Source organism: Carex rostrata, chromosome 18, assembly GCF_964058835.1.
Source record: "Carex rostrata chromosome 18, lpCarRost1.2, whole genome shotgun sequence".
Lineage (NCBI taxonomy): Eukaryota > Viridiplantae > Streptophyta > Magnoliopsida > Poales > Cyperaceae > Carex > Carex rostrata.
Window position 1 is genome coordinate 7,703,677 of NC_135935.1, and position 27,294 is coordinate 7,730,970.

The window sequence follows — 27,294 nt, forward strand, 5'->3', positions numbered from 1 at the left end:
TAGAGAACAAGATAAACGATTTGGATCGATCATTTGGACTTTAAAAATCAGAAAATAACTTGGTTGTACGGGACCTCAGGAACAATCGATTGTATATTAGCCTACCTCTATATATATATATATATATAACGGGTTAGACTGCTCTCCAATTGCACGAACTTTAATGGATGACTCTAATTTCTAAACAGATTTTGACCGTGTGTATTACATCCAATGGTCAGCTGAGACAGATGTAATGGCATTTCTACTATGTACTTAACATCATCCCGCTCAATTTTAATGTTAAAAGGTTATCCAATAAAAAAAATATGTTAAAAGGTTAGATCCGATAAAAAAAATTAAAAACCATCTGATTCTAGCACTGAACTCCGTACCAGTTCAGAGGAGCCGAGACCTGAACCTAACTTGATTTCAGTAAAAGCGGTACACGCAACAGTCTATATTTTATTTTACGTACACTGTAGATGTAAGTTTTGATGTCATGCATTTAAACATACCTTGTAAACTTGGTAAACACAAAGAAACAGCCAAACAGGATAAAAATTAGTACTCGGAGACTTGAGACTTGAGAGGCGCGTATATATATATATATATATATGACTTGGCTACGGTGCTATGGGTAGCTAAGAGGCCTCCCGTGCTACGGCTCAATATTCGACTTTTCAAAATCCTAACGATCGATCCGAACCGTTCATCTTGTTCTCCATATTAATATGTGATTGGAGACCAAATTTTACATTTTTTGAAAAATTTTTACTATTTTTTCAGATTTATTGAAAATTGCTGTTTTTCAGAGAAATCTGGACCATAAAAAACAGCGATATTCAATAAATCTAAAAAAATAGTAAAAAATTTTCAAAAAATGTAAAATTTGGTCTCCAAGCACATATTAATATGGAGAACAAGATGAACGGTTCGGATCGACCGTTAGAATTTTGAAAAGTCGAATATTGAGCCGTAGCACGGGAGGCCTCTTAACTACCCATAACATATTAGCCAAATCCTATATATATATATATATATATATGAGTAAAGCTAGGGTGTGATGTGCTCACCAAGAGAGTTTGGTGAGCACAACTCCAAAAGTATATCGGATCGACTTCAAACGCCGAATCCAAATCGTTGAAATCCTTGTACTTCATGAGTGATGCATGTACATATAAAATTTTAAAAGTTTTGAGTTTATTTGCTACACGGTCAAGCGGTCAAAAAAATGATAAAAATTGAATATATAAAATAACTTATAAATTAAGTTATAAAAAGTTTCTTTCTTTGACCGTATAGCAAATAAACTCGAAACTTTTAAAATTTTATATGTACATGCATCACTCATGAAGTACAAGGATTTCAACGGTTTAGATTAGGCCTTTAAAGTCGATCCGATATACTTTTGGAGTTGTGCTCACCAAATCCTCTTGATGAACACATCACACCCTAGATTTACTATATATATATATATATATAATATTAAACTTGATGGAACATGCTCTTAGAAGTTAAAACTGAAACCAACCCCAGCCGACCAAATGCACATCATAGCATTAATTGCTGCACATGAGGAGATGATAAAATATATGGCCAAAAAATAAATATTAATAAAATAACCCTTCGACAAATAGTTTACTTGTCAATAAAAACAATAAATTATTTTGACAAATAGGTAGTAATTTGGTGTAAGAAGTGACCCTTAATAAGCACATATATTATTATAGAAATTCTAAAATTATTAGCCCAGTCAAAATCTTTATTGTTTTTGACTTAACAGGTTATAGCAACATGTAGGTTCTCTGCTTTTCTTGCTGTGGTTTGCTATGTGTAGCGAATTATTCGGTTGACCAAACTTTAACCGAATTAAACTTGAATAATTCCCAAATTTTATGAATTATTCACAATTTCTTTCCGAATTTTTCCTATAATTTGTTTTATTATTTGTTTTTTTTTTTTGCTCTCTTGCAGGACTAAGATCTCTAATCTGAATAATTCGAATTATATACGAATTATTGACCTCGCCAAATCGAATCCGAATAATTCATTTATCGTTGATTCATTAATTGAAATTGACAAAGATCGTTAGCGACAGCAGATATAATAGGTATATCAGTCAAGACATGTGATGTGAAATCTCATGATAATAGACTCGCGATAGTGATTGTTTGGCAAGATATTTCTCAAACTAAATAAAAAATTTTGATGGTAATGTTTTCAGTAGGTTAATTATTACTGAGAAGTTTAATTTGTAAAAAAAGAAGAAGTTGTACTACAGTGGTCTACGAAGGAGAAGAGCATTAATGGCTGAGTACAGAGCCCACTAATAAATGACTCTGTACACATTTAAGTAGCCCTGCCATCCCCCTTCTCTCTCTCTCTCTCTCTCTCTCTCTCTCTCTCTCTCATGGCCTCCTGAGAAGGCAATAAATGTCTGTGCATCGCTCATTAATGTAGATCACATCTCTCTTCTCTCTCTCTGTGCTACAGAAGAATTGTCTGTGTTGCAATTCTTCCATCTTTTCACAGCACCATCTCTTTTGGTACGTGCATGTGCTAACAATACAAAAGGTAAATTGGTACAAGGGAGAAATATGTCATCATGCCTCCATTCCATTTCAAATACAAATATTAGTTATGATAATAAAGCAAGGCATTGGATGGCTTTATTTGGAAGAAAAATGTGCAAATGATGCTTGATATATTTGCCTCTTGAACTTTGCATTTTTAATTAATTAAGTAGATATTGGTAATACCCTTAACATATTTACATATTAAAAATACAAAAACTACTACATAATTGCATCACAATATAAGATCTCAGTAACATGGTAACTCTCCATGTCTCTTATAATTTCATACAAAAGTTGTTAGTGCAACACTTCAATGAATTTGTTCAGCTTTTATATCTACATAAAACTTGTCATGCTAAAAACTTTGTCAAGCCATCATGTTCATCACATAATACCTAATTATTATTCTAAAATTAATACAGCAAAGTCAGCTAACTAACAGTGAAAAAGAAATACTATACATCATGTTTCATTCAGACTACATAAACACTTGGGGGACACATTGTGTGTGTGTGTGTGTGTGTGTGTGTGTGTGTGTGTGGGTTGATACTAAATATGTTAGTAGTATGTGTAGATATAAACTATCAAGTCAGAATTCAAAGACAATTAGGCCAATTGTAAGTTTAGTGAACCTTGCAGAGTAGCTAGATTCTAGGAAAAGTAATGTCAAATTAAGCACAAGGGATGCATGCAACTCCGCTTGCATGCGTCTCTGGCTACAATTGTTTAGGAGCTAACCATCAAAAGTATGAAACTAAAGACAAGGCTAATCACTTACATGAAGAGAAATATCAAAACTCTTTAAGAACACCAGCCCCACATTATAGATTGATAAACCCAAAAGGGTTTATACTAATCAACTAGTACTCTGTTTATTGCTCCTTTTCATTCTCTTTGCAATTGGAGCTTACTAAGATTGGAAGAGGCACTACAAACCTCACCTTCTTTCTTAGTCACCGGCGAGGGACGTGCAGCATACACAGGGACAACCGATCGCATTTGCACCATAGGTGCCATTGCTGGTGAATGGCTGTATCCACCCCTACAAATCATAGGAGGCACTTGAATTGCCCCCAAATTGCCAAATTGCCTTGAATTGAAATTTATCTTTTGATCCAACATTGACCTTCCAGATTCAAAAGTATTCCCAAATTGTGTTGTAATTTTTTTCTCCTTCTCATTTAATTGATGCTTGAGATGTAACGGCAGTACAAACTTTGACGCATTTTGATAGGTTGGCTTAGGAAATGAGACGGTCTCAAACGGCCGCAATTGGTGTAGATAGGGTTTAGGATTGCGAGGAGAAGAGGGGCGCGTAGTATCTAACAGACCCGAATTGGGTGTCCTTTTTACAGACATTTTGTCCTCCTTAGGCTTGAAAGTAGAGAGAACTCTTGCCACAACTACTTGATCTTGTTCTTCATTAGAAGGTTGAATCTCTTTCTGTTGTTGGTTTTGCTGATAATGAGTTGAACCCAAATCTGGCACTGTTTACATTCAAAATTATAACATCTTAAGCAAAGCAAAATCTTTTCAAATAAATATAAGAGTTCTCTTTTACTTTTCATTGAACTCCTTTTCTTATTTGGAATAACCATGATGAATTTTCTGACAAAAGTTTGAATTTATTGTGAATGTTCCTACTCCAAAGGAAAGTTTCTTCTTAGAGTATAAACATGGTAATCTTTTTGCAAGGGAAGAATTGTATCATGGTCCCTAGAGTTATCACAATTTTGGTTATGCTGCGGTCCCTACATTTATTATATATGTTCAAGTTGGTCTTTAGAAAGATTTGTAACATTATTAAATCAAACCATGAAGAAGTAGACCTTTAAAAAGAAGAAGAAATTAAAAGAGAGACAATACTTTGTTTTAGAGCCACCCAAGCAGCCAGAGCAGCATTTTTCTCAGCCTGTTTCTTGGTTTTGGCCGGAGCACCACTAAAACTCATACCAGCTAGCTCGACAATAGAAGAAAAAACAGGGGAGTGCCCGGGTCCAGATCGGGTTGTTGTGTAAACGGGTAGCTTTAGACCTGCTCTATGAGCCGTCTCTTGTAGAAGGTTCTTATATACACCAGTCTCATCCTATATATAACAACGAAATAATAAAAAAACCATTAAATTTATATGTTGTGGTATTATCATATTATGTGATTCAAAGAGAATGTTATGACATGGTTTTGAGTAATTTAAATTAAATGCTGTGTGATCTCTTTAAGCAGATTCTCAGATAAAAGAAAAAAAAAACACCAGTGCTCTGTTTTCTTGTTCAACTAATATGACACGACAACTCTCCAAGTTCTAAGCCTTGGGTTGACATAGTCTGGTAGGAGGTTTGGTCATGCCATAACATGCTGCAATAGTTCTTTCATATACAAATAGTTTAGATCAGGTGATTTTATGAAATAATGATAACATTTCTCAAATTTAAGGTTCGATTAATTTGTAACTTCTAAATTAATGCATAAGCTCACTTAATAGGTCATTACAAATTTCACAAAATAAATTCAGAGAAACAAATAAGCAACGTATAGGAGGGTATCAAGTATCAACAAACTATTAAAGAAGAAGCAAGATAAGGTCGATGTTTCATGCTATGTTGAGTTCAATGATACTTAAAGGAAGATTTGGTCTCGTACCATGATACCAATAAAATTGAGAATTCCCAATTGGTTTATATTTTTTTTCTCAAAAGTCTCTGAAATCAATTAAATCCTGTTCAAAAATCTAAAATAACTAAAAAAAATCTCACAAGGACTTTGGCTGTCAGCGATTTAGAGGGACCCCGGTTGGATAAATTGGAGAGTGCCACCTCAGCAGCAGCATGCTCAGCCTGTCGAAGGGTTGTACAGTTGCTGGGGCCCACAAAAGTCTCGCCATTAAATGTAACTGAGGCCTTGAACCGAGGTGCATGGTCGGGGCCCTCGCGAATTGAGGCATATGAAGGGAGATTGAAGCAGCTCCTTTGTGCTAGCTCTTGCAACTGATTTTTATACATTCCTTGAATAAAAGCAAGCATGTTAAAATCAATACAGGATGAATATCAATAATAGACATTGATTTACTTGGCTTTATTGTGAACAACAGTTGAGGATCTTGGTCCCCAGTTTTTTGGGTTTATCTAAGTGTATTTGTTGCTCAATTACACTGCAATTTATCCCTACTAAAGTGCCCTCAACCTAAGGTTATGCATGGTATATGTACCGGTATCTATGTATACTTATTCTTGGTACCAGTACAGGGCCATGAGGGTTCTTGTGCCCAATACATATCTAACTTTTAGATCCTTCATAATACAAAGCTATTACAAGTAACTTTGAATAAATCAAATCAGTATTACTCAATGTTGCAATTTGGAGGAATAGCATCTCAACAAAAGATAGCTTCTATTTGAGAGAGTGAGAGAACGAGAGATGTTTTTTAACTTCATTGACTGAATGGAAAGTTTGACCATGTTTTTCTTATAGGAAAGAGGTTAATAGTTAATACAGAAGTTTGACCATATTTTGAAGAAAACAAAGAGAGCACTGAAAAGGCCAAAATATTACTATTCAAATTACACTGACAGGACCCAAAACCAGGAATTTATGATTACGTAAGAAGTACAGGTAGATACAACTAACAAGGTTAGAACAAAACAAAAATTTAAGGGAGAGAGCCTCTCTCCTCTCTCTCTCTCTCTCTCTCTCTCTCTAACCATGTTTGTTCTGTTTAGATAGCAACTAAGATTGGCAAAGAAATCAAAAGAGATTTATTTTGCATGCAACGAACTGCTTAAAATCAAACTGTGATGGTCTGAAATCAAACTCAACTGCTTAAAATCCTAAAAATTGGTAGAGAGAGAGAGGAACAGAGGTTGGGTTATATTACTTTTAAAAGGAAACAAAGCGCTCTATATATATCTCTCTCTACCTAAGCAAGAGAGGAAAACCAAACAACGAGAAGTGTTTTTGGAAAAGAAATGATCATGAGAAAAAGGTGTACCTGTGAGATAAAAAAGATCTTTCTCGCTCTAAAACGGAAGCCCAGAAGATGTTTCTCGCTCTAGAAGAAGTGACGCATGATAGCATTGGACATTGGAGGGGAAGAAGAGATATTGGTCTCTTGCTTTTCTAAGCAGAACAAAAATTTAAGAGGGAGAGAGAGAGAGAGACTGAAATGGGTCTATGCTTCCTGTTTTTTTCTTTTGTTTTTATGGTCTCATGTATTTAAGAAGCACAGTTTCCTAATGAAGCACGGTTTTCCAGCAATTGTAGAGAGAGAGAGAGAGAGAGAGATGAGGCAGGTCCAGCTGACTCTCACTCTGCCATTAATAATGCATTAAAAGCAATTTGTATTCATGCTGTAGCGCGCTCTCTCTCTCATGCTCTCAACTCTCAATCCATTTGTTTGATACTTAACTCCAAGCAATTATATAAACCACCATATACAATATATATTAAGTATTTTGTAGGGTATTAATGCATACGGAATGAAATCTGCTTCTTTTCTTGAGAAAAGAGGACTCTCCTATTCTTCAATCCGAACCATTTAAAATCGATCAAACGGCTTCAATTACATCTGATTTATTTGTGCTTTCAGATTTGTGCCATGTTGAAAAGAAATTGAAGCCGTTTGATCAATGTTGAACGGTTCGGATTGAAGAATAGGAGGGTCAAAGGAGCAGATTGGCTTCCTAATGCATACAATTGATTAATTTTTAACAGTGAGATTATTAATTCCGAATATGTAGGGTGTGTTCCAGAGGGATGCAAACTTTATCATTAAAGGAAAGGAACAGAAACGAAGGGGAAGAGAAAAAAAACGCGGTGTCCATGTTGCGACCCTGCTTCAGAGGAAGTAATCGGAGAGAAGGAGAAGAACGCGCTACTGTGGCGAGGGGAAGCCGTTGTACAAATTTCTAAAATTTGTAATCCCAAATCGAGGTGTAGGTTTCACTGTAATGAGAGAAACTGCACTCGGACTCTTTCTTTCCCTTTTTCTTTACACTGCATTTGTGAAGCACAACCTTAATATTAGATTGCATTGATTATGAGATTATTCTAAAACTAGCTTTTAAAATAAAAAATTAAAAAAAAAGTGTTTATAGGTAGCCTATATTTTTAGCATATTAGATATGTACTATAAGAATTTAATTCTTTATTGATGCGTATATAATATAATAATTGTTAAAATTAAAGAGGGGTCATTACTCATCATTACTCACTTTGACCGACACAAAGCTCTGTCACTACAAAATGCTTTGGTTTTTGTATTGCTTCATAATTCATGTGTGTGTTTGTTTCAGAAGCTTAGAAGAACTGCAAATACAAACTGCGTTGGTTTTTGTAATGCTTCATGTTTGTTCAGAAGCTTAGAACTGCAACTACCAAATACCAATTACCCAAATGCGTTGGTTTTTGCATTGCTTCACATTTGTTTAAGAAGCTTTCGGTTACCTTTGTTTACTTCTTCCTACTAGGCTACTAGCCTACTAGCCTACTACCACAAAAATGTTTTATTTAATAGATACAAACTTTCAAATTACATCTGTGGAAAAATATTTATATTTTTTTTTCTTTTTAGAAAGACCAGGAAATTAAATTTACTAACCATATTTTATTAACTAAAATGTTGGACTATATTTTGTATTCCGGCTGTCTAAATCCAAATATTCGTTTAATATTTTTACAAAAAATTAATTATAAATTTTATATTTCTTAAATAGAAGAAAAAAACCACCCTACTGTTTTGCTCTTTTTTTTAAAAAAAAAATCCCAATTATTAATATTTATTCACGCATAAGAAAGGTTTAATTTTCAAATTATGACCTAAGAGGCAGGATTTTCAGTCCTTAAATGCCTACTCTCAAATCATGGCCCTTGTTCTCTTTTTATATTTTATTAACTAAAATGTTGAACTATATTAAATATTTTGACTTTCTAAATCCAAACATTCATTTTAATATTTTTCCAAAATTTTAATTTTAAATTTTATATTTCTTAAATAGAAAAATATCCAGCCTACTACCCAGGTAGGGGTGTCAATAATGATACCCTTAATTTTAACCATTTACCGAACCCGTACCGTATTCGATAAGGTGGGTATGGTTAAGGATTTTTTTTTTCGTTAGCTTATTGGATATGGGTATGGATAAGAATTTTTCTTCATTAGCTAAACGGATAATGGTACGGGTAAAGGCTATTTTGTACCCGTTACCCTATAGATTAATTATATAATAATATAATAATGTTTGAGCACTAATTAGTGAGTACTTTTATTATTTAGTGTATTATTTTTGTTGTAAGAAAAACATTAAACATATTATTTTTATTCGCATGTCTTGTTCTTTAATTAAATAATTAAATTTGTCGGAAGATGTATTTTTGTTTTATAAAAAATACAATTTAGTTGAAATTGATTAAACATTTATTTTTATTTTTTATTAGTAATGTCATTGTATATGGGCAAAATAAATAAGTTTTGATGTTCTATTTGTAAAATATAATAAAACTAATTATTATACTAGTATTATTCATTATTCACCCGCTACCGTTTCGTTAATTACCAGATAATTTTAATGGGTAAGGGTAGAGTAGAATAAGATAAATTCTTAACGGGTAAGAGTAGAGTATGAATAAGGTCATTCTTAGTGGGTATGAATATGAAAATACTTCCACCCGTATCGTACCCATTGACAACCAGGCTCTGCTCTCACTTTTTCATTTCACAATTGAGGTAATATATCAGGGGTAGTTCCGAAAAAAAAAAAACCAGAGAAGATAAGTTCACAATAAATCTCAAGATCAGAATTTTTTAAAACAAAAGTTAAATATATCGCCACTAAATAGTGAATCTAATTAATTTCCATTCCCCAACTATTAGCCTTGTCGGCCAACATACTTCTTCTCTTTGCCTATCCTCCACATGTTAATCTTTTTTTATCTTTTTAAATTTGCACAGCCGTGTTCTTGCCTTGCTTGTTTGCATTAGAGATGGAGAATCTCCTCTCCACTGTAGAGAGAGATGAAATGTGCAAAACTTGTTTGCATTATTAATAAAATCATAACGTGTCCAGAAATCGTAAATTCAAAATAAAATAGCAAATGAATTTAAATTTACAGTTCTGAAGTGATGGCATCGTTTGACGGAAGCATAAATATCGGTTATTAATAGTTTTCCTCAGACATGATGATGGAGACCTTTGACGTTTTCTTTTACTTCTCTCTTTCAGTAAAATAAGTGGACGAATTTTTTTTCAGAATGGGGCGTCCAAATAAGAGAAGAGGTCTTTTTAATAACTCTGAGGCAACCTTTGGGACCAGTATATTTATTAAATAGCACTCTGAATTTTTTTTCATCAAAGCAGAGGAGGTGTTTGATTGTGGACTAAAGCTAAGGAGGCCTAAATTAATTGATCGTGGCTTAAGATATTCCTTGTTTGGTTAGAGTTGGTGGAGAACTAAAGTTTTGGAAGCCTAAGTTGGTTAATTATTTATAATAAGATACTAATTGTATAATATTAATATATTAAGAACAATTATTAATAATAAGATAGTAATATATTAATAATAACTATCATATATTATAATATCATAATAATAATTATTTAATATATTAACAATATAACATATTAATTATGTAATTACATATTAATAATAATTATGAATCATAAGATACAAATTATATAATATTAATATATTAATAATAACTACAATATATAGTATTATTATTATAATTATTATTTAATATATTAACAATATAAGATATTAATTATATAATTGTATATTAATAATAATTATTAATAATAAGATACTAATTATATAATAATAATATATTAATAATAACTATAATATATTATTATATTATTATAATAATTATTTAATATATTCATAATATAACTTAATAATTATATAATTATAATATTAATAATAATAATAATTATTAATAAAAATATACTAATTATATAATAATATTAAATTATTATTTAATATATTAACAATATAAGATATTAATAATAATTATTAATAAGAAGATACTAATTATATAATATTAATATATTAATCATAACTATAATACATTATAATATTATTATAATAATGATTTAATAACAATATAAGATATTAATTATATAATTACATATTAATAATAATTATTAATAAATGATAAGATACTAATTATATAATATTAATATATTAATAATAACTATAATATATTATAATAATTATTTAATATATTAACAATATAACATTATAATTATATATTAATAATAATTATTAATAAAAAGATACTGATTATATAATATTATTATAATAATTATTTAATATATTAACAATATAAGATATTAATTATATAATTATATACTAATAATATATTATTATAATCATTCGTGTTAGACCACGACGTGTAATAAAATTAAACCACCATGTGAAGTGGTTTAATTTAGGCCGGTCTAAAGATCAGCTTATATTATCTTAGTCTGACTCAATTAATGTCCGTTTGGTGAAATAACTATGATTAAACTTCTTATTGCACCCTGGCTTTAGTCCACAAGCAAACATAATATGAATGAAATTAATACACAATAATAACATAGGCCATATAAAAATAAAACTAACAAAACCTTGAGAGGCATGCATGACAACCGTTATAAATGGTGAATGGTTAGACAACTAGTAGTGTAGTGTAGTAGTACTGTTGTACCTTATAAATCAAGCACTGTTTACTGTTTAGCATTGTCGGACTAGAATTGTCAAAGAAGAAATGGTGCGACCAATTAATGGAATAATTAATTAACTCTCAACATATTTGAATTATTGTGAAAAGACATGATTTATTTAACCGGAAAACAATATTTTAAGTCATTTTTTTTCTCTTTAACTTGACACTTTATTAGAATATATAACTGTAAATATGGTAATTTTTTGATTCAGAGTGGGTAATTTTGTGTGTGTGTGTGTGTGTGTGATGAGAGTGGGTACAAATTGATTATAAATATATGTATAACTTGATGCAAATGTGTTTTATTTATTCTGGCAAAACAATAATGAATCTTTTCGAATTTACTCTAATATTTTTTTGCGCAAGTATTAGATAATATTTGAGAATAAATATTACTTTAGTTTTAATGATTGAATGAGTTAAAATTAACACTGAATTAATTTAAAATATAACTAATATTCATTACATAGGTTTTTGTATACATATAAGCTGATGTAATCTTTTGATGCCTCTATAAATCAATGTTCATGAACTAGATAATAATTTAAGAATAAATGTGAATTTTGGTGATTTTACCACTGCAAAAGAGAGTCCTTAATTAATTAAAAACAATATAAATAATATGTCTTCAATGTGCATCGTGTCTTGCATTATTTATATATGTTTATTTTTATTTAAATATTTAATCCGAACTGCTCTGTATTATATCTATATTAAAATATACGTGGAGATTAAATTTTATATATTTTTAAAAACTTTATTATATTTTGAGATATGTACAAAATCAATGTTTTTGAATGGTCCAAAAATCAATGATTTTGTACATAAATGAAAAGATAGTAAAATAAACAAAAAATATAAAATTTGGTCTCCAAGCACGAATATGGCTAAACACGCTTACTCTAGCATATTAGCAATATACTTCCAACCTCTAAAATCTATGGAATCGACTTCAAACTACAAATTCAAACTGTTTAAACCAAACTTCTTAACGAGAGCATTTGTGTCCATATAATTTTATTTTTATTTTTGAATTTATTTATCATCAAGTCAAGCGGTCAAAATAAAAAAGATTTTGTTGGTATTTTAATGCATTATATCTTTCATTTTTTTTACTACTTGACTTGATAGTAAGTAAATTCGATTTTTTTTTTTTAATGGAAACGAAGCTCTCGTTAAGGAGATTGGTTTGAACAGTTTGAATTTGTCATTTGAAGCCGATATTCAATAGATTTTAAAGGTCGGAAGAATATAGTTGATATACTAAAGGAAGTGCGTTAGCCGTACTCCTCCAAGCACATATTAATATGGGAATTACGCTGAGCGAATCAGATCAACTGTTTGAATTTAAAAAATAAAGATAAAAAATATGAAGCACTATAATGTATGAAAATCATGAGGATATTAACCCCCACCCCACACCCATATTGTAAATGCATTATATGAAATTTTTATCACATTAATAAATCAATCATGTAACTACTGAATAACGTTTTGAGAACAACATGTAGTTTGTTTTTTCTAATAATAACTACTACTGCCCAATCATGATTGGATTGGTAAATGCATACCTAACCTAACTATATATTCTGTTAGCGTAAAAACCGATGTAACATTTACAAATCAATCTAATTGGAGTCCTGAATTATTCATAAAATCCAATAAGCAACCAGCGTACCGTAAATTTCTTACAGCTGGTTTTCTTTGCGCAAAAATTTATGCATCCATTCAAAATTACTCAAATAATATTGTTCAGATTTTAGATAATAAATAAAGAATAATTATAAGTTTTGATAATTTTATGTTATAAAATTAGCCCTGCAAAAACAATTATTAATTTATTATACACGGAATGCGCTTGTGCTGGTACAACTTTAATTTGAATTGAGAACCGTATTGAGGAAGACAAGATATTTATTTTTACCATCTTTAATAAAAAATAAATCCAATAATCAAATTTTAATCAGAATTTCAAATTTATCCTAATCGCCATTCTTTTTTTGGTCCCAACTCTCTCCAATTAATGAAAAATGATTTCCTTCTTCAAATAATAATTTGTTCTGTAGCACCCCATGCATCTTGCTCATTTTAATATGATCATGGCAATCATTCTGGTAAAAATCAGAAAAATTAATGCCTCGTACCAGGTGCCCCATATTAGTTGCAATCTTTCAAATTAAACCAAGATTATAGATAGTGTTTATTGCGTCATAGTTTTTAATGTCCGAAAAAATTATTGTGCAGTTATAATTAGTTATTTAGAATTTTGATAATAACATTATAGTTTTTAAGGTCCGAAAAAACTATAGCTACGCTATAGTATTTAGAATTCTGTTTAAAACCATTCAATAAAAATTACTATTAACATTGACAAAAAAAAAAAAAAAATAGTTCTTCATTTGAAATGGCGACTAGTCTGTTTTGGGTCTCCATTTCAAATAGCAACCAGGCTATTTCTCAAATTCTGAGAAAAAAAAGAAGTTAATGCGTATATATATATATTTTAAAGATGGTAAAAAAAAAAGTTTCGGTTGAGGAAGTTTGTGATTTCTGCCTATCCGAGGGACTGAATTGCTTAAGTGTTTAAAGTTCAAAACGAAGAGGAAAGGCTGGATTATTGGGCCGATTAAAAACTTTATAAGTAAATTAATTGGTCTTTGTGGGCCGGGCTTGGAAAAAAAAGGCTTCTAAGTTTAAAATGGGCATGCATTTTTTATGGGCCGTAACTATTGAATAAACTTCTTGTATTGCAATGAAATGCTTTTGGACCTTTACGGGCAGTCTCGGTAAGGGGTGGCAAAAAAGGTGTGGCTTTGCCCAAGGGCTTTGAAATCAATAAAAAAAAAAAAAAAAAGGCTCGTGGTTCTATCGTAACTCGCATCGGACTCGCTCACTAACAGCTCGTTTAATATTGGATTGAGCTGTTAACGAGTCAGCTCGCCACTAGTTCGATCTAGAATTAACGAGTTCAAGTTGGGCTTAGCTTGCTCGTCTACTCGCAAGCTAGCTCAACTAGGTATCAATTTATGAATTTGTATGAATTTATGTACATTTTATACTGTTCAGCTCGGTCCAGTTCAGTCCAAAAAGTCTGTATAATTTATTTTCTTCTTAAAACAAGATCTAGCCAAATCCAACGAGCCAGCTTGTCAGATCGCAAGCTAGATTGGTCCAGCTCGTGATGATTTCAAGCTGAAATTTCAGCTTAGACCTCTACAATCAGCTCACTCGTAACTCGAATGAGTCAGCTCATAATGAGTACAAACTGGACTCAACTAGTGACGAGCCAGCTCGTTGGAAATGCCCTTTCCAGATATATACAATATGACATTACGAAAAATTGACAAAGAAAATGCCGAATTATAGAATGTAGTTTGGAGACAAAATGAAAATACTTGTACATTTAGTGACTAAATTGGAAATGCTATGGAAAGTCAAGTGACTAAAATGATAATACTTTAAATAAAACTAATATTAAACTTTTTCATTTGTAGAAGTAATGATAATTTTATTTTTGAGATATTTCTCTTTTTTAAACACATCAGTAGGTTGCAAATGGGCAGTCAAAAGAAAAATTACCTTTTAACCCTTTAATATTGTGAATTTTAAAACCAAACAAATTGAACGATCCGGATAAAAGAATAGGAGAGTGCTCAGATTTGATTCCTCTTTAAGGAACCCTTTTAAAATATTTTTTTAACAAAAATTCCAGTCATGTGGGGTGATATATATATATATATTTTTTTTTCCAGAAAAACGACTGGTTAGTATGCCCAAACAAGTTGTAGGACCAAAGGATCCAGATCATAATTCGTATATATAATGGGTAGATATGTGAATAATATCCCCAACACTCTGTGGTGTATAATTATTTGGCGAAAAGCAATTGTAGAGCAGTTATATACCTACCATATCGCTACAGTTATTTGACTTATTGGAAATAGTCAGTTGGATTTAATCAAACCAAGCTGTTGGATGAATTATTAATTGCTAGGTGTATCATAATTTTTTATTTTAATTATTTATATAAAAAAAAATTTCTTTGTTCTAGTATCGGAACTTAAAACTGTTTCATAAGTTCTCTCTCTCTCTTTTAATTTAATTACAATAAACTTAATAATTATAAAATATGATTTTTGAATAAAATGAGTAAAATAAGTTATTTCACCAACAATATCTAATTGGAGATTGTTATAATTGGTGAAATAATACGATGAATAATTATTTGAATTAGAGGGTTGGGGAACCCAACACTCTTTTAAAACCTTTATTATTACACAGAGAATTTTTCTCATCTGACTTTCAAATTTATAACCTCTTGCATGAAAGACGCATGTCTTTATATTTGATGAAATAACTATAGTTATTATTACGATCACTCTAAAATTCATATTATTTGATTATATATAATAAATATTTAGCTATAATACAACAGACAATTAATTATTGTTTGATGCATATTTATAATTTTTTTTATAAAAATATAGTCAAAATAGTTGGTGAGTAATTGAAGATGAAGTCTTGAAAAATAAAATATAATATTCCTACTTCTGATAGTCAAATTACACAACAATTAACACAAAATATTATATATGTTGGCGTAATGCCACCACAGAGGAACATGAATTTTTTTTTCTTTTCTCTTTTTTTATTATCTTGTTTATGCCCCTCAATTTTCAATGAATCATTTTGTTATCCTGGTTTAAAAAAAAAAAGCATTTATTCCAGTACCTTCTGAATGAATAAATTATTATTTTTAATAAATTATTTAATAAAAACAAACAATTATCAACATAAAAAACATTTCTTTTAGTTCAAATTATAGTAGCAAAACTTGTGAAATATTTAATAAATTATTTTCTTCCAGTACCTTCTGAATGAATAAACAAATTAAAGTATTAAACACACGCCTTTTTTTTAATTATGCTTGATTCTTTTTGCAAACTTTACTAATTAATTCTGAATTATTTGCATAATTTATATTTCATTTTTTCTTCTTTAAACTTTAGAATATTGATATGTTTTTATATATTGTAAAAATAAAATTTTTGAATTATCCTCATGTTATATCTGAATCACGAATTATAGACCTCGTTGAATTATTTTCAATTCCAAATTTGTCACTGTACTTCAAATTTAAACGCTAAAGTTGTTCCAGCAAAATAGTAGCCTAGCAAAACAATATATTTCTTCTCAAAGATTTTAATTAAAAAAAAAAGCTCACCAAATTTCTGTGCTTCCTGTTATTAAATAAAAAAAGGTTGCTAATAAGGGTGTTTAAACGGTTCAGTTTTCAACTGAATTGAAAAGTTTCGGTTTGAATGGTTCAGTTTTTCAGTTTAAATGGATCGGTTCGGCTGAATATTTGAATTATTTCGGTTTAAATGGATCGGTTCGATTTAAACTTTTCAAAACCTACTAAACTGAACCAACTGAATTATATTAGTTCAAATATGGTTTATATTTTGTTTGATTAAATTATTGCTTCATTTCTTTCATTTTAGTTTAAATATTTTAGAACATCGACATATTTTGTACGGAATTGAACAATTTGTGTATGAACATGTGTAATTTTCATTAATAACGAGATCAATAGGTTTACTTCGGTTTGAACCGAACAAATATAAATTTACTTCAGTTTGTACGGTTTAGCTCTATTTTTAAAAACCGAAAAAAAAATTGGTTTCAACCGAACCTACCGTTTGAGCAACCCTAGTTGCCAAATGCCAATACCTCCTCAACAAATGTGTAATATATATCAACATCAAGAGTCAATATCTAAACTTAAAATTACACGGTCTTTGAATTTACATGTCTGAACTAATCAGCCATCAACTGAAAGTCAGACGCCATGTCATCACTTAAAAGGACCTCCAGTGTTGTAAAAAAAGTCTGTTTAGACCGATTAATTGATCGATTAGTCATTGGCGGTAGTCAAACTGTTACAGATTTTTTTGGTTAATTAGCCGATTATTTTTCGATTATAGCTGATTCTTTCCGATTATTTCTGATTAATCACAGATTTTTAGCCCGGTGTTGTAAAATCCGTCGATTTAGGCCGATTAGTCATTGACGGTAGTCAAACCATCACTGATTTTTCCGATTAATTGGCCGATTATTTCCGATTATAGTCGGTTATTTTCGATTAATCACTTGACGGTACCTGTCCGTTCGATAACTGCATATCGTTATTTACAGGTATCTAAAATTTTGTGTAGTATAATCTTTTTGTGGAAGTACTATAGGTGGAAGTTTGAATTAGTAAAATAGAAAAGTTAAAATAGTTTTAAATTTTTTATTTAATTATTTGTTTTTTTTTCTTAGGATCAACGCCGGTAGGCAAATGTAATTATTATTTTTAATTGAGTGACGCAATAGTTTAGACCAAATGAAGACTTCAGCTTTCCTCAGCACTTAGCAGCCAGTGAATCCATATTTTCGGAGGTACCACAATATTTCCGTTTATATCTTTACCGTCCAATCAGAATTCGGGTCAATCTGGCCCGAGCTGAAATGCACGATTACCTTTAATATTCGTGTAGATTCTGTTTTAACGGTCTGGATCTAAACAGTAATATTATGTTACCTTAGGTGAACAAATTCGCGAGCACCCCTACCATTGAGTGCGTATCCTCTGAGATATCTCATATTTTGCGTGACCGACGTGTCCGATGCCTATTCGGAACAGCGCGGGGGCCAGTATTATTTGAGATTTGAGATTCGTGTAGAATGTATTTGAACGGTTGAGATTATCCAAAAAGTCACGCAAAATATGAGATAGATGCGAATTCCCTACCATTTGGAGAATATTTACTGGACAGGTTTTTCTATACAAAAAGTATGCGGCCATTTTTATTAATAACCCAAAAAAAAAAGTTTTTTACAAAAATAACCTCAAAATCTAATTTTTTTCAAATATAACCAAACCGCCAGGGTTGCTGGCGGTCCACTTCTATAGCGGACCGCCACTATTCCTGGCGGTCCACTTTTTTTTTTTTTTTTTTTTTTTTTTAGAGATCTGATTTTTTTTCTTAATATTTTCATTTGTGAAGTTTTAGTTTTTTTTTTGTTTAGGGTATTTGTCAAAAAATTAAAGACTTGGTCTTTATTAAAATTTTAAATTTCAAGTTCTGACAGCTTGTTGGTCTTTTTTTTTTCGGTTTTTATAATATATGTATAATATATACATATATACAAACATACATACATACATACATATATACATACATACATATACACATATACATACACATACATATATACATATACAGTTTTTTTATGATGTATTTATTATGATTGCAGTTTTTTTATGATGTATTTTGGACTGTAGCTCTTTATTATGATTGCAGTTTTATTTTATATTTCATGTTGATTTTTATGTTTTTTCTGCTTTACATCGAAATGGTCTTCTGAAATTACAACGTATCTTTCACGATGTCGGAATAATAAGTTCACAAATACAATTAAAGTTCAACGATACAACTGAAGTTCACAAATATTCATAACTTAGTTCACCTAAGCAAAATAATAAGTTCATCTTTCACGACGTCGGAATAGACCCAATAGACGAGAAGATTTTCTGGTATGGCATCAATAGCATCAACATCAATATTCATCTCCAGTTTCCATTTCTGGTATGGAATCAAATATTCATCTCCAGTTTCCATTTCTCTTTCCGGTATGGCATCAATAGCATCAACATCAATATTAGTATCATTTCGATTAACGGATAACTGTATCGGTACTGACTCTGGTATAGCTGGAAATGTAGGGATTATGGGTGCCTGTCTGGGTGGTGGTGGTGGTGGTACAACTTCAGTAAACTCACAGGAGTTTTGGTACCCCGGGTTGTCATAACAGGGACTGTGGTACCCCTGGTTGTCATGAGGGGAGTGGTGGTACCCCTGGCTGTCATGAGGGGAGTGGTGGTACCCCTGGCTGTCATAAGCCGAATTGTCATAACCTGAAGGTCCAACAGGGGGAGCCCTAGAAGGTCCAGCCCCAGCCGCACTAAAAGGTCTAGCCCCGGCCTGGGGAACCCTCCTGGAATATAAGTCTATCATCGCGACCCCCCTAGACTCAAATTGTTGGTACACAGCCTTCCACAACTCCTCATCTGTTATAGGAAAACTCACAAAGTAAGGTTTACCCGCCCCAGCCCGTTGTGTGTCAATTCGGGTAGCCAATTCTAAGTCATACCGGTTGGGGTTTACACCAGTCTTTTCGTATACTAGTTGCTTAAGTTCAATAAATGTGGTTCTTTCATTAACCTGCAAGCCGAATGAGGCATCTTTCGAGTAATACACGCCCTCTACACCCTTAGTTAGCTTACCGCCCACGTACAGTGCAATCAGCATTTTTTCCTTAACAAACTACATTTAAAAAAAAAATTCATAAGAATTACAGTATAATAGATTCATTATTTTTTGCAATTTAAAAGTTAATTATAATATTAATTAAAGACTAATTTATAGTATTTACATACTGCGGGTATAATAATTATTAATTAAAAATTAAACAGAAAATAATTAAATAAAAAATAAAATACCTGTAGCAATCGCCTAAAATCGCTTCAAAATCGCCAAAATCGTTCTCTCTTTCTTCTCTGTGGTTTAACAAATGAGACTGTGTGCTGGAGAGAGAGAGAAAACATGCTTATAAGACAGCTAGCGGACCGCCAGGGATACTGGCGGTCTGGTCCCTAGTGGACCGCCCAAGCTGTCAGAACTTGAAATTTAAAATTTTAATAAATGTCAAATCCTTAATTTTTTGACAAATACCCTAAACAAAAAAAAACTAAAACTTCACAAATGAAAATATTAAGAAAAAAAATCAGATCTCTAAAAAAAAAAAAAAAAAAAAAAAAAAAGTGGACGCCAGGAATAGTGGCGGTCCGCTATAGAAGTGGACCGCCAGCAACCCTGGCGGTTTGGTTATATTTGAAAAAAATTAGATTTTGAGGTTATTTTTGTAAAAAACTTTTTTTTGTGGGTTATTAATAGTATTATCACAAAAGTATGATATATCAGCTGGCTCAAAATCAGAGATGAATAGGACTTGGAGCTATTGTGGGACCCGCGTTCAGTGACTGACTTTTCGAGGTCCAAGTAATAGACCCGGTCCAACTTCCACTTCTCGAAAGAAGTTCTCTCTGTCTGTCTCTCTCTCTCTCTCTCGAGACTTTCGATCCGTTTCTCTCTGACTCGCTTTGTTCTTCTTCTTCTTTTTCGAGACAGGGACTGGTCGCACCAGCCGCGGCGGCGCAGGATAGTTAAGGATCGGGGGCGCATCGGAGCCTAGCAATAGGGCGCTCCTTAGGTTCAGACCCATCGCTTGCGATTTTGTTTCATCGATTTTGAAACTCGGAACTGAACTGCATAGGGGGATCCGGTGCAATTTGCTTCGATTAGTTTCCTTTTTGGTAATAGAAGAAGAGGAAAGATGTACGGGGTGCCTCCGCCTCGAGGATTGGATGTGGCTGGTGATGGCACAGGTGACCGTGTGGTGCCAAGGGTTTTCGAGGCATGGAAGGGTAGTAATGTGAGTCGATCTTTCTGAAATACGCTTTTTTTTATCTCAATTAGTGCTTCAAGGTTTTGGATCTGGAGTATTTTGCGTTTGGCACTTCATGTTTTTTTGTGTTGTACCAACTTATGAGTTTACTGGGAGTAGCTGTCCACCTTATTTTGGAGTTTGTATTTAACTTTAGGGACCAAAATTTCTATTATAAACGCAGGTTATTTTTTCTTTTTATGGTGCCTCTGAGAATTGCTACTTAGGGTTTTGGATCCACTCTATTTGCATGATTATTATCAGAGTGCTATACTTGTTAGCTTTTGTTATAGTTTATACTTCTTTTGGGTAGATATAGCCATCAAAAACACTATTGCTTGCCTGTTTTTTAGTTTTTTAAGAAAGCTTGGGAGCTTAGTTTGAGGTTTGGTTGGTTTGATGTGTCAAAAAGGTAGCTTGTTTATCAAGTAAAACAATTTGGTGAAATGATGAGCTGAAGCATGTATTAGCAGCTTTATATTCTCAATTTTTATAAGGTGCCTTGTTTAAATTTTTTGGTGAAATGACATGCTTTCCTCTTTTAAGCATAAATTGCATCATTATGTTACCTCTTTGCAAAATACCTGTCTTGTTGTGAATACAGTACCAATGGTCCAACATATGCTTTTAAGTGTATGTTGTGAAAAGAATAACTATTATTGGAACAGAGTAAACTGGAAGTAATGTAGTTAGATTAATGATAAAATACATGGTGTCACTCTGCCTAAATACCTAGTACGTTTTGGTGCTGTATATGTTGCAAAACACACCACTGTATTTTGGTTCTGTTGATATGTTATAAGTTGGAATCTAATATAAGAAAAGCAGACAGTATTCTTCATTTGTGTAATACTCCATACATACCCAAAATTCAAGATTTTCCATTTGATGTTGGAACTATTATTATGTAGGAATTTCATTAATGCATCAATCTTGGTCACTACACTAGACCAACTTAAATTGTTCCCTCTACATAGAAATCCTCAGTGGTACCCAATTTGGCGAAAATTAATGCTCAACTATGCTATTATGTCTGGATAATACTTCATTTTTACCTTAATTGAATTCCAACTATGCAGTTTAAAGTTTAAAGATCATGCTAGCAAAGACAAATTGGGAAAAATGATGCCACTTTTTTTTTTTTTATATATCATTCTAGTTTGTGTATGGTTCTATATACTGATCAAAATGTATATATGGGCTTATTTTCATATGTGTCTTTCTGACAGCATTCCAAAACATGGTAATTTATTATTCTTGGAAGCACACTTGGATTTTGATGACAAAGTTCATTTTATATGCATTGTTAGGTGTTCTTTCTTCAAGGGAGGTTCATATTTGGGCCGGATGTGAGATCGTTGTTTCTGACAGTTTTTCTAATTGTGGCACCTGTTGCATTCTTTTGTGTCTTCGTTGCGCGGCATTTGATGGATGATTTCTCTAATCACCTTGGCATCTCCATCATGGTCATTGCTGTTGTCTTCACCATCTATGTAGGTGTTCTTCATTTCCAGTTTTACTTGTGTTCTATGTATTCAGTTGCAAATAGCACTTATTATTATTTTTTTATTTGCACTAGGCATCAAGCATTTTTCGTATTGTGTAAATTGAATTAAATCAAATCCCACATTTGAAATGCATTTTTTGCCTTTGTTCCCTAGAAGTTAGAAAAAAGTGAAAGAAGTGCTGAATTATAGTAGCATAATTCATGGAATAGGAGGTCATGAGTGAAAGAGTAGAGTAATTTTTTTTTTTTAATCTCCTTCCTCGTCCTTTGCTCCTCGTTCTTCTCTGTTTTCCTCATAGTCATAGATAAAAACTACAAGGAGAAGATCAGGCAAGTTTCCTATTTAATGGGGAGAGAAAATATGTTCATATTTCTCTTTAGTGCTTCGAGTATGTCTAGATAGAAGGTACACCTCAAATTATGCTGACTTCTTTTTTCTTCTTCTTTTGGGGGGTTGTGAGTGTTCAGGAAGAGTGTACAAGGGAAACTTTTGTGTTTTTTCCTCGTTTATTCGGATGGGATTGATGTTTTCAAGCCTCTCTTAGGACTAATAATTTGATTTGCCTTAACTATAACTTAACAACATATGAAATAGGTCATGTTGCAGACCTAATTGATCATTATCAAACTGAACGGGTTCTTACAACTTTTAGTAATGGAGGAGGATTCCAGTGCCAGATGTCACAACCTCTCTTTGATATTAGTACATAAAATTCAAAATCCAAAAGATGAAGCCAAATTGTTGATCTTATTCTCTCTTCAAGTGGGATGCATCCACATAAAGTTTCATATTTTTTGAGTTCTGTTTTGCACAATATCAAGAATCCTGTCTGTGGATGCACTATCTACTGCAGTTAACTTGATTAATCATTTTTAAATTTAATTATCTTATTTGAAAAAAACTCGAAACATTATTAAATTTTATGTTGATGCATCCCTGGTGAAAATGAACAAGATCAGAGGCTTGGATTTTAAAATATTAATGTTAATGAGAGGTTGTGGCAACTTGTGGCACTGCAACCCTCTTTTTTATGGTAGAACCTTGTGAGCAATTTATATACCTTTATGCGTGTTTTGTTTTTTATTTTTATTTGACAAGTTTCTCTTTTAATTTTCATTACGCACTAAATGAACTCATCAAGCAAACACATCTCAAAGTCAGGCTGTGAATTTTATTTGCTTAGTCAGTCTCGTTTTTCTAAAATCTTAAGAGGTTGGTTTTAGTTGAAAGTGAGACATGTTTGGTGTAATCTTTTAAGTCCTGCCTTTTATTCATATCTGTCATATTTTGTTTATTAATCTTCTGTGGAATGGGAGCACAGGACCACAAAATGGCAGCTAAAAGTTTTCACCTTTTCAGTTATATTTGTTGTTCCCCTGGTTCTTTTGGTCAGGTTCAGCTTTTTGGTTGGATTGTGTTGAGCATGGACCTTGTATTAGGTTTTAGTTGGTTTCGGTTGGGTTGTATGGGGATTAAAAAAAGTCAAATTTCAGGTTGGTTTAGGTCTTAGGTCAGTCAGGCCTTGTTTTTCTGGTTTATTTTTCTTTTATATAAGAATAGTCTGGTGTTGTACTCTATTTTACAGTCTGGCCACTAGATTATTGGCTTAACTAAAATAAATTTTGGTTTAGGCTATTGAGGAAAACAAGGATGTCAGGATGTGGATTGAATATATCGAAGTTTTTCATATCCATGCAAATAAATTGAATGTCAAGTCAAGAGACATTTGATTTGTAGCTTAGAATTCAAACTTCGATTGCACTTTCAAAATTGAAAGGGGAAAATCATATTGTAAGGCCAACATCTTTGACTTGTAGCTTTAGAAATTTAATATTGCATTGGACGTTCAAAAAAGAAAATTGCTTCTTTTCTTTACTTGTCAAGGTAAAATCTGCAAATTATAATCATATGATATTTATAACTTTTTAGAAGCAAGTTAATCTTTTTAATTAATATAGGATTTGACATTATTGCTGCTCACCTCCGGGCGAGACCCCGGGATTATTCCTCGCAATGCGCATCCGCCTGAGCCAGAGCCGCTTGAGGCAGGCACTGCTGAGACAGGATCAAGCGGTACACCGCAGCAGCTCAGACTGCCTCGTACCAAGGACATAAACGTAAATGGAATTACTGTTAAAATCAAGTATTGTGACACGTGCATGTTGTACCGACCTCCTAGATGTTCCCACTGCTCTATTTGTAATAATTGTGTCGAGCGCTTTGACCATCATTGCCCCTGGGTCGGCCAATGCATTGGATTGGTGAGTTTTTCTTGTATGCCCTACAGTTCTTTTAAATCAGCAAATTTAATCTTAGTACTTTTTTGTACATTTGTTTGACTATTGATATGGATGGTATGATGTTTTATATATGAATTAAGGGATTCGTATACCCAAGCTTTGGTATATAGCAGGTTCAGAAATTTGGCATGTACTTTCTTGTTCAGAAATTTAGTGCTTGGTGTTTTATGTGTGGCTCTCTGCTTACTTTATGTTTAAGGAAGTAGCCCCCAATTATGGGCAGTTGGTAAGTATCAGTTAAACTGTCCTTGATGTACTAGTACCATGTAGTATAGCTATTTTTGCAAATGATTTGCCAAAGATTTTAGTATGATTATCCCTGTCATGTTTCACACCCAGTACATAAAAGAGTACTGTTGAACTGTAGCCAAACCTACTGGTATCCTGATTGATTTATTTGTTTCTTTGAATTTCAGAGGAATTACCGCTTCTTCTACATGTTTGTCTTCTCTACAACTCTGCTCTGCATTTTTGTGTTCTCCTTTTGCTGGGTCTATATTGTGAAGATCAAGAACTCTGAAGACATCACTATTTGGCGTGCTCTGACCAAATCACCTGCTTCCATTGTCCTAATCATCTATTGCTTTGTGTGTGTATGGTTTGTTGGTGGCTTGTCCGTGTTTCATTTCTACCTCATGAGCACCAACCAGGTAAATTACTATTTGACCCTTGGTCTAGGAAGGTGTAATTATGTAACTAAATCTTCGGTCCTCTTTTCAATTTTATAATTAAATATACTGCAAGAAAATGCCCACAAGTATTAAATGCCTGTTTCTCTTGGTTTGTCATTATTTAGTTATGCGCGGAGGGGGGGGGGGGGGGGCAATTGTAATGAATGGGGATCAATTGACCCTATTTTATTTTTATATGATTTTCTATACAATTTAGAGTAAAATGTTATGCCTATATAAATTTGACTCCCATTCTTAGCATGAAAATTTTATATGATTGACCCTCAATGTGTGTTATGCACATACACTTTTGTCTATGTCTGCATCTTTGGTGACCTCTCTGTGTCATAGCATCAATCTGTAAATTTACTAAGATTAGCTTTTACTAAATTATTGTTAAGAGGGTATATCTGCAAGGTTTGTACGGACTCCTGTTCAATGAATGTAAAGCTCTTTGCTTTTATGTATTTGTTTAAATTGCAATTCTCTTGGGTATGGTCTTTATTCATTTCTTTCCTCTTTTTATTGTTTTGTAGACAACATATGAGAACTTCAGGTATAGATATGATAGAAGGGTCAACCCATATAACCGGGGCATAGTCAGCAACTTCATGGAGATTTTCTTCTCTCCAATTCCTCCTTCCAAGAACAACTTCCGGGCACGGGTGTCACGAGAAACGAGCCTACATCCAAACCAGACCCGGTCCCCTGGTGGTGGGGCTGCTGGCTTCATGAGCCCCAACATGGGCAAGTCCATGGGGGACCTTGAGATGGCCCGCAAGCCTGTCACCTGGGACGAGCCTCGGTCCGCAGTGGACCCAGTCCGTGACCTCGAGGTTGGCATGGGGGGTTTGTTGGATGAAAAGGATGCCCGGTTCTCTGACCCAGAACAAATAACCCGTGAGAACTTACCAGTTGAGAACATCGACAGCCGTATGGTGAATTCAAGTAGATCAAGCTGGGGCCAGCGCAGCAACACTAGCTCAGAGCTGGTTGCGGAGATGACAGGGACACATTAGGTTGTTACCATATTGGGTTAATCAGGCTTTGCAATTGTAATCGGCTTTTAGGTTGGGTGCATGGAATTTGGGTGGGGGTTGAGGGGGAGTTGCCTGGGTGTGAGTCCTAATTGCACTAAGTTGTATTTGTTGAAGTGTGCTTTTGGTTTTACCTTGTTTTTGGATTGCACTTGTTTGGCTTCAGTTTCTTTGTTTGATGTAAGGGTTGTCGGCCTCCAAATCTGATTTGGAGTTGGTGGTGGTGTGATTTGATGTACATATGCGAAAAGTGTTTTGTATGGATAATGTAGAAGCATTGCTGTGTGTGTGTGGGATTCCGATGTCATGCATTAATTATGCTCCCTCAGTTTGTTCTCTTGCTAATTCTGTGATCAATTCAGATTTGTGACTGTGGCTTTTGTTCTCAAAATCCTTTATTTGTTCTATTTTACTTCGTGAATTATCCCAACAAGATTAGCCTGGGAATTACTAGAGATCTATTTCTTATTTTTAGATAGAGTAAAAGAGTAAAGATGTTGTCTTCCTTGAATCTGTTTCCCTAACAATCTTTCTTTTTTGTTTCCTCACGTGAGCAGGTGTGAATATTATTAGTGTTAGATGTGAATATTGTTAGTGTCATGTGTGAATACTTCATTAGTTAGATATGAATAGTTATATATATGAATATTTTATTTGTTAGATATTGAGTAATTCATTAGTTAGATATGAATACTTCTTAGAAGAGGTGGGTGAGAGAGATGAATTTGACAACGAATTTTGAATTGTATAAATTATTTCGAACATGTATGAATACTTCGTAATTATCCGTATGAATACTTCTTGGAAGAGGTGTGGTGAGAGAGATGAATCTGACTTTGAATTTTGAATTGTATAAATTATTTCAAACATGTATGAATACTTCATTTATTTAGATATGAATACTTTTTTATTTAGATATGAATAATATATAGATTTGCTGTAGTGGTCTCCAATCTTGACAAATGTC

The 27,294-nt window shown here is 32.6% G+C and overlaps 2 protein-coding genes across 2 annotated transcripts; one reads left to right on the forward strand and one right to left on the reverse strand.

The window, feature by feature from the left end:
- Positions 1 to 3,203: 3,203 nt before the first annotated feature.
- LOC144569757 (double-stranded RNA-binding protein 3-like) lies at positions 3,204 to 6,741 on the reverse strand. The gene is made up of 4 exons (XM_078320227.1): positions 6,544 to 6,741; positions 5,312 to 5,559; positions 4,425 to 4,644; positions 3,204 to 4,045 (listed from the first exon to the last, which is right to left on the reverse strand). The coding sequence occupies exons 2-4, from the start codon at positions 5,555 to 5,557 to the stop codon at positions 3,444 to 3,446; spliced, it is 1,068 nt and encodes a 355-aa protein (XP_078176353.1). The 5' UTR covers positions 5,558 to 5,559; positions 6,544 to 6,741; the 3' UTR covers positions 3,204 to 3,443.
- A 13,655-nt stretch (positions 6,742 to 20,396) lies between these two features.
- LOC144569658 (putative protein S-acyltransferase 7) lies at positions 20,397 to 26,718 on the forward strand. The gene is made up of 5 exons (XM_078320115.1): positions 20,397 to 20,799; positions 22,122 to 22,304; positions 24,278 to 24,580; positions 25,036 to 25,269; positions 25,827 to 26,718. The coding sequence occupies exons 1-5, from the start codon at positions 20,701 to 20,703 to the stop codon at positions 26,307 to 26,309; spliced, it is 1,302 nt and encodes a 433-aa protein (XP_078176241.1). The 5' UTR covers positions 20,397 to 20,700; the 3' UTR covers positions 26,310 to 26,718.
- The last annotated feature ends 576 nt before the right edge of the window (positions 26,719 to 27,294 follow it).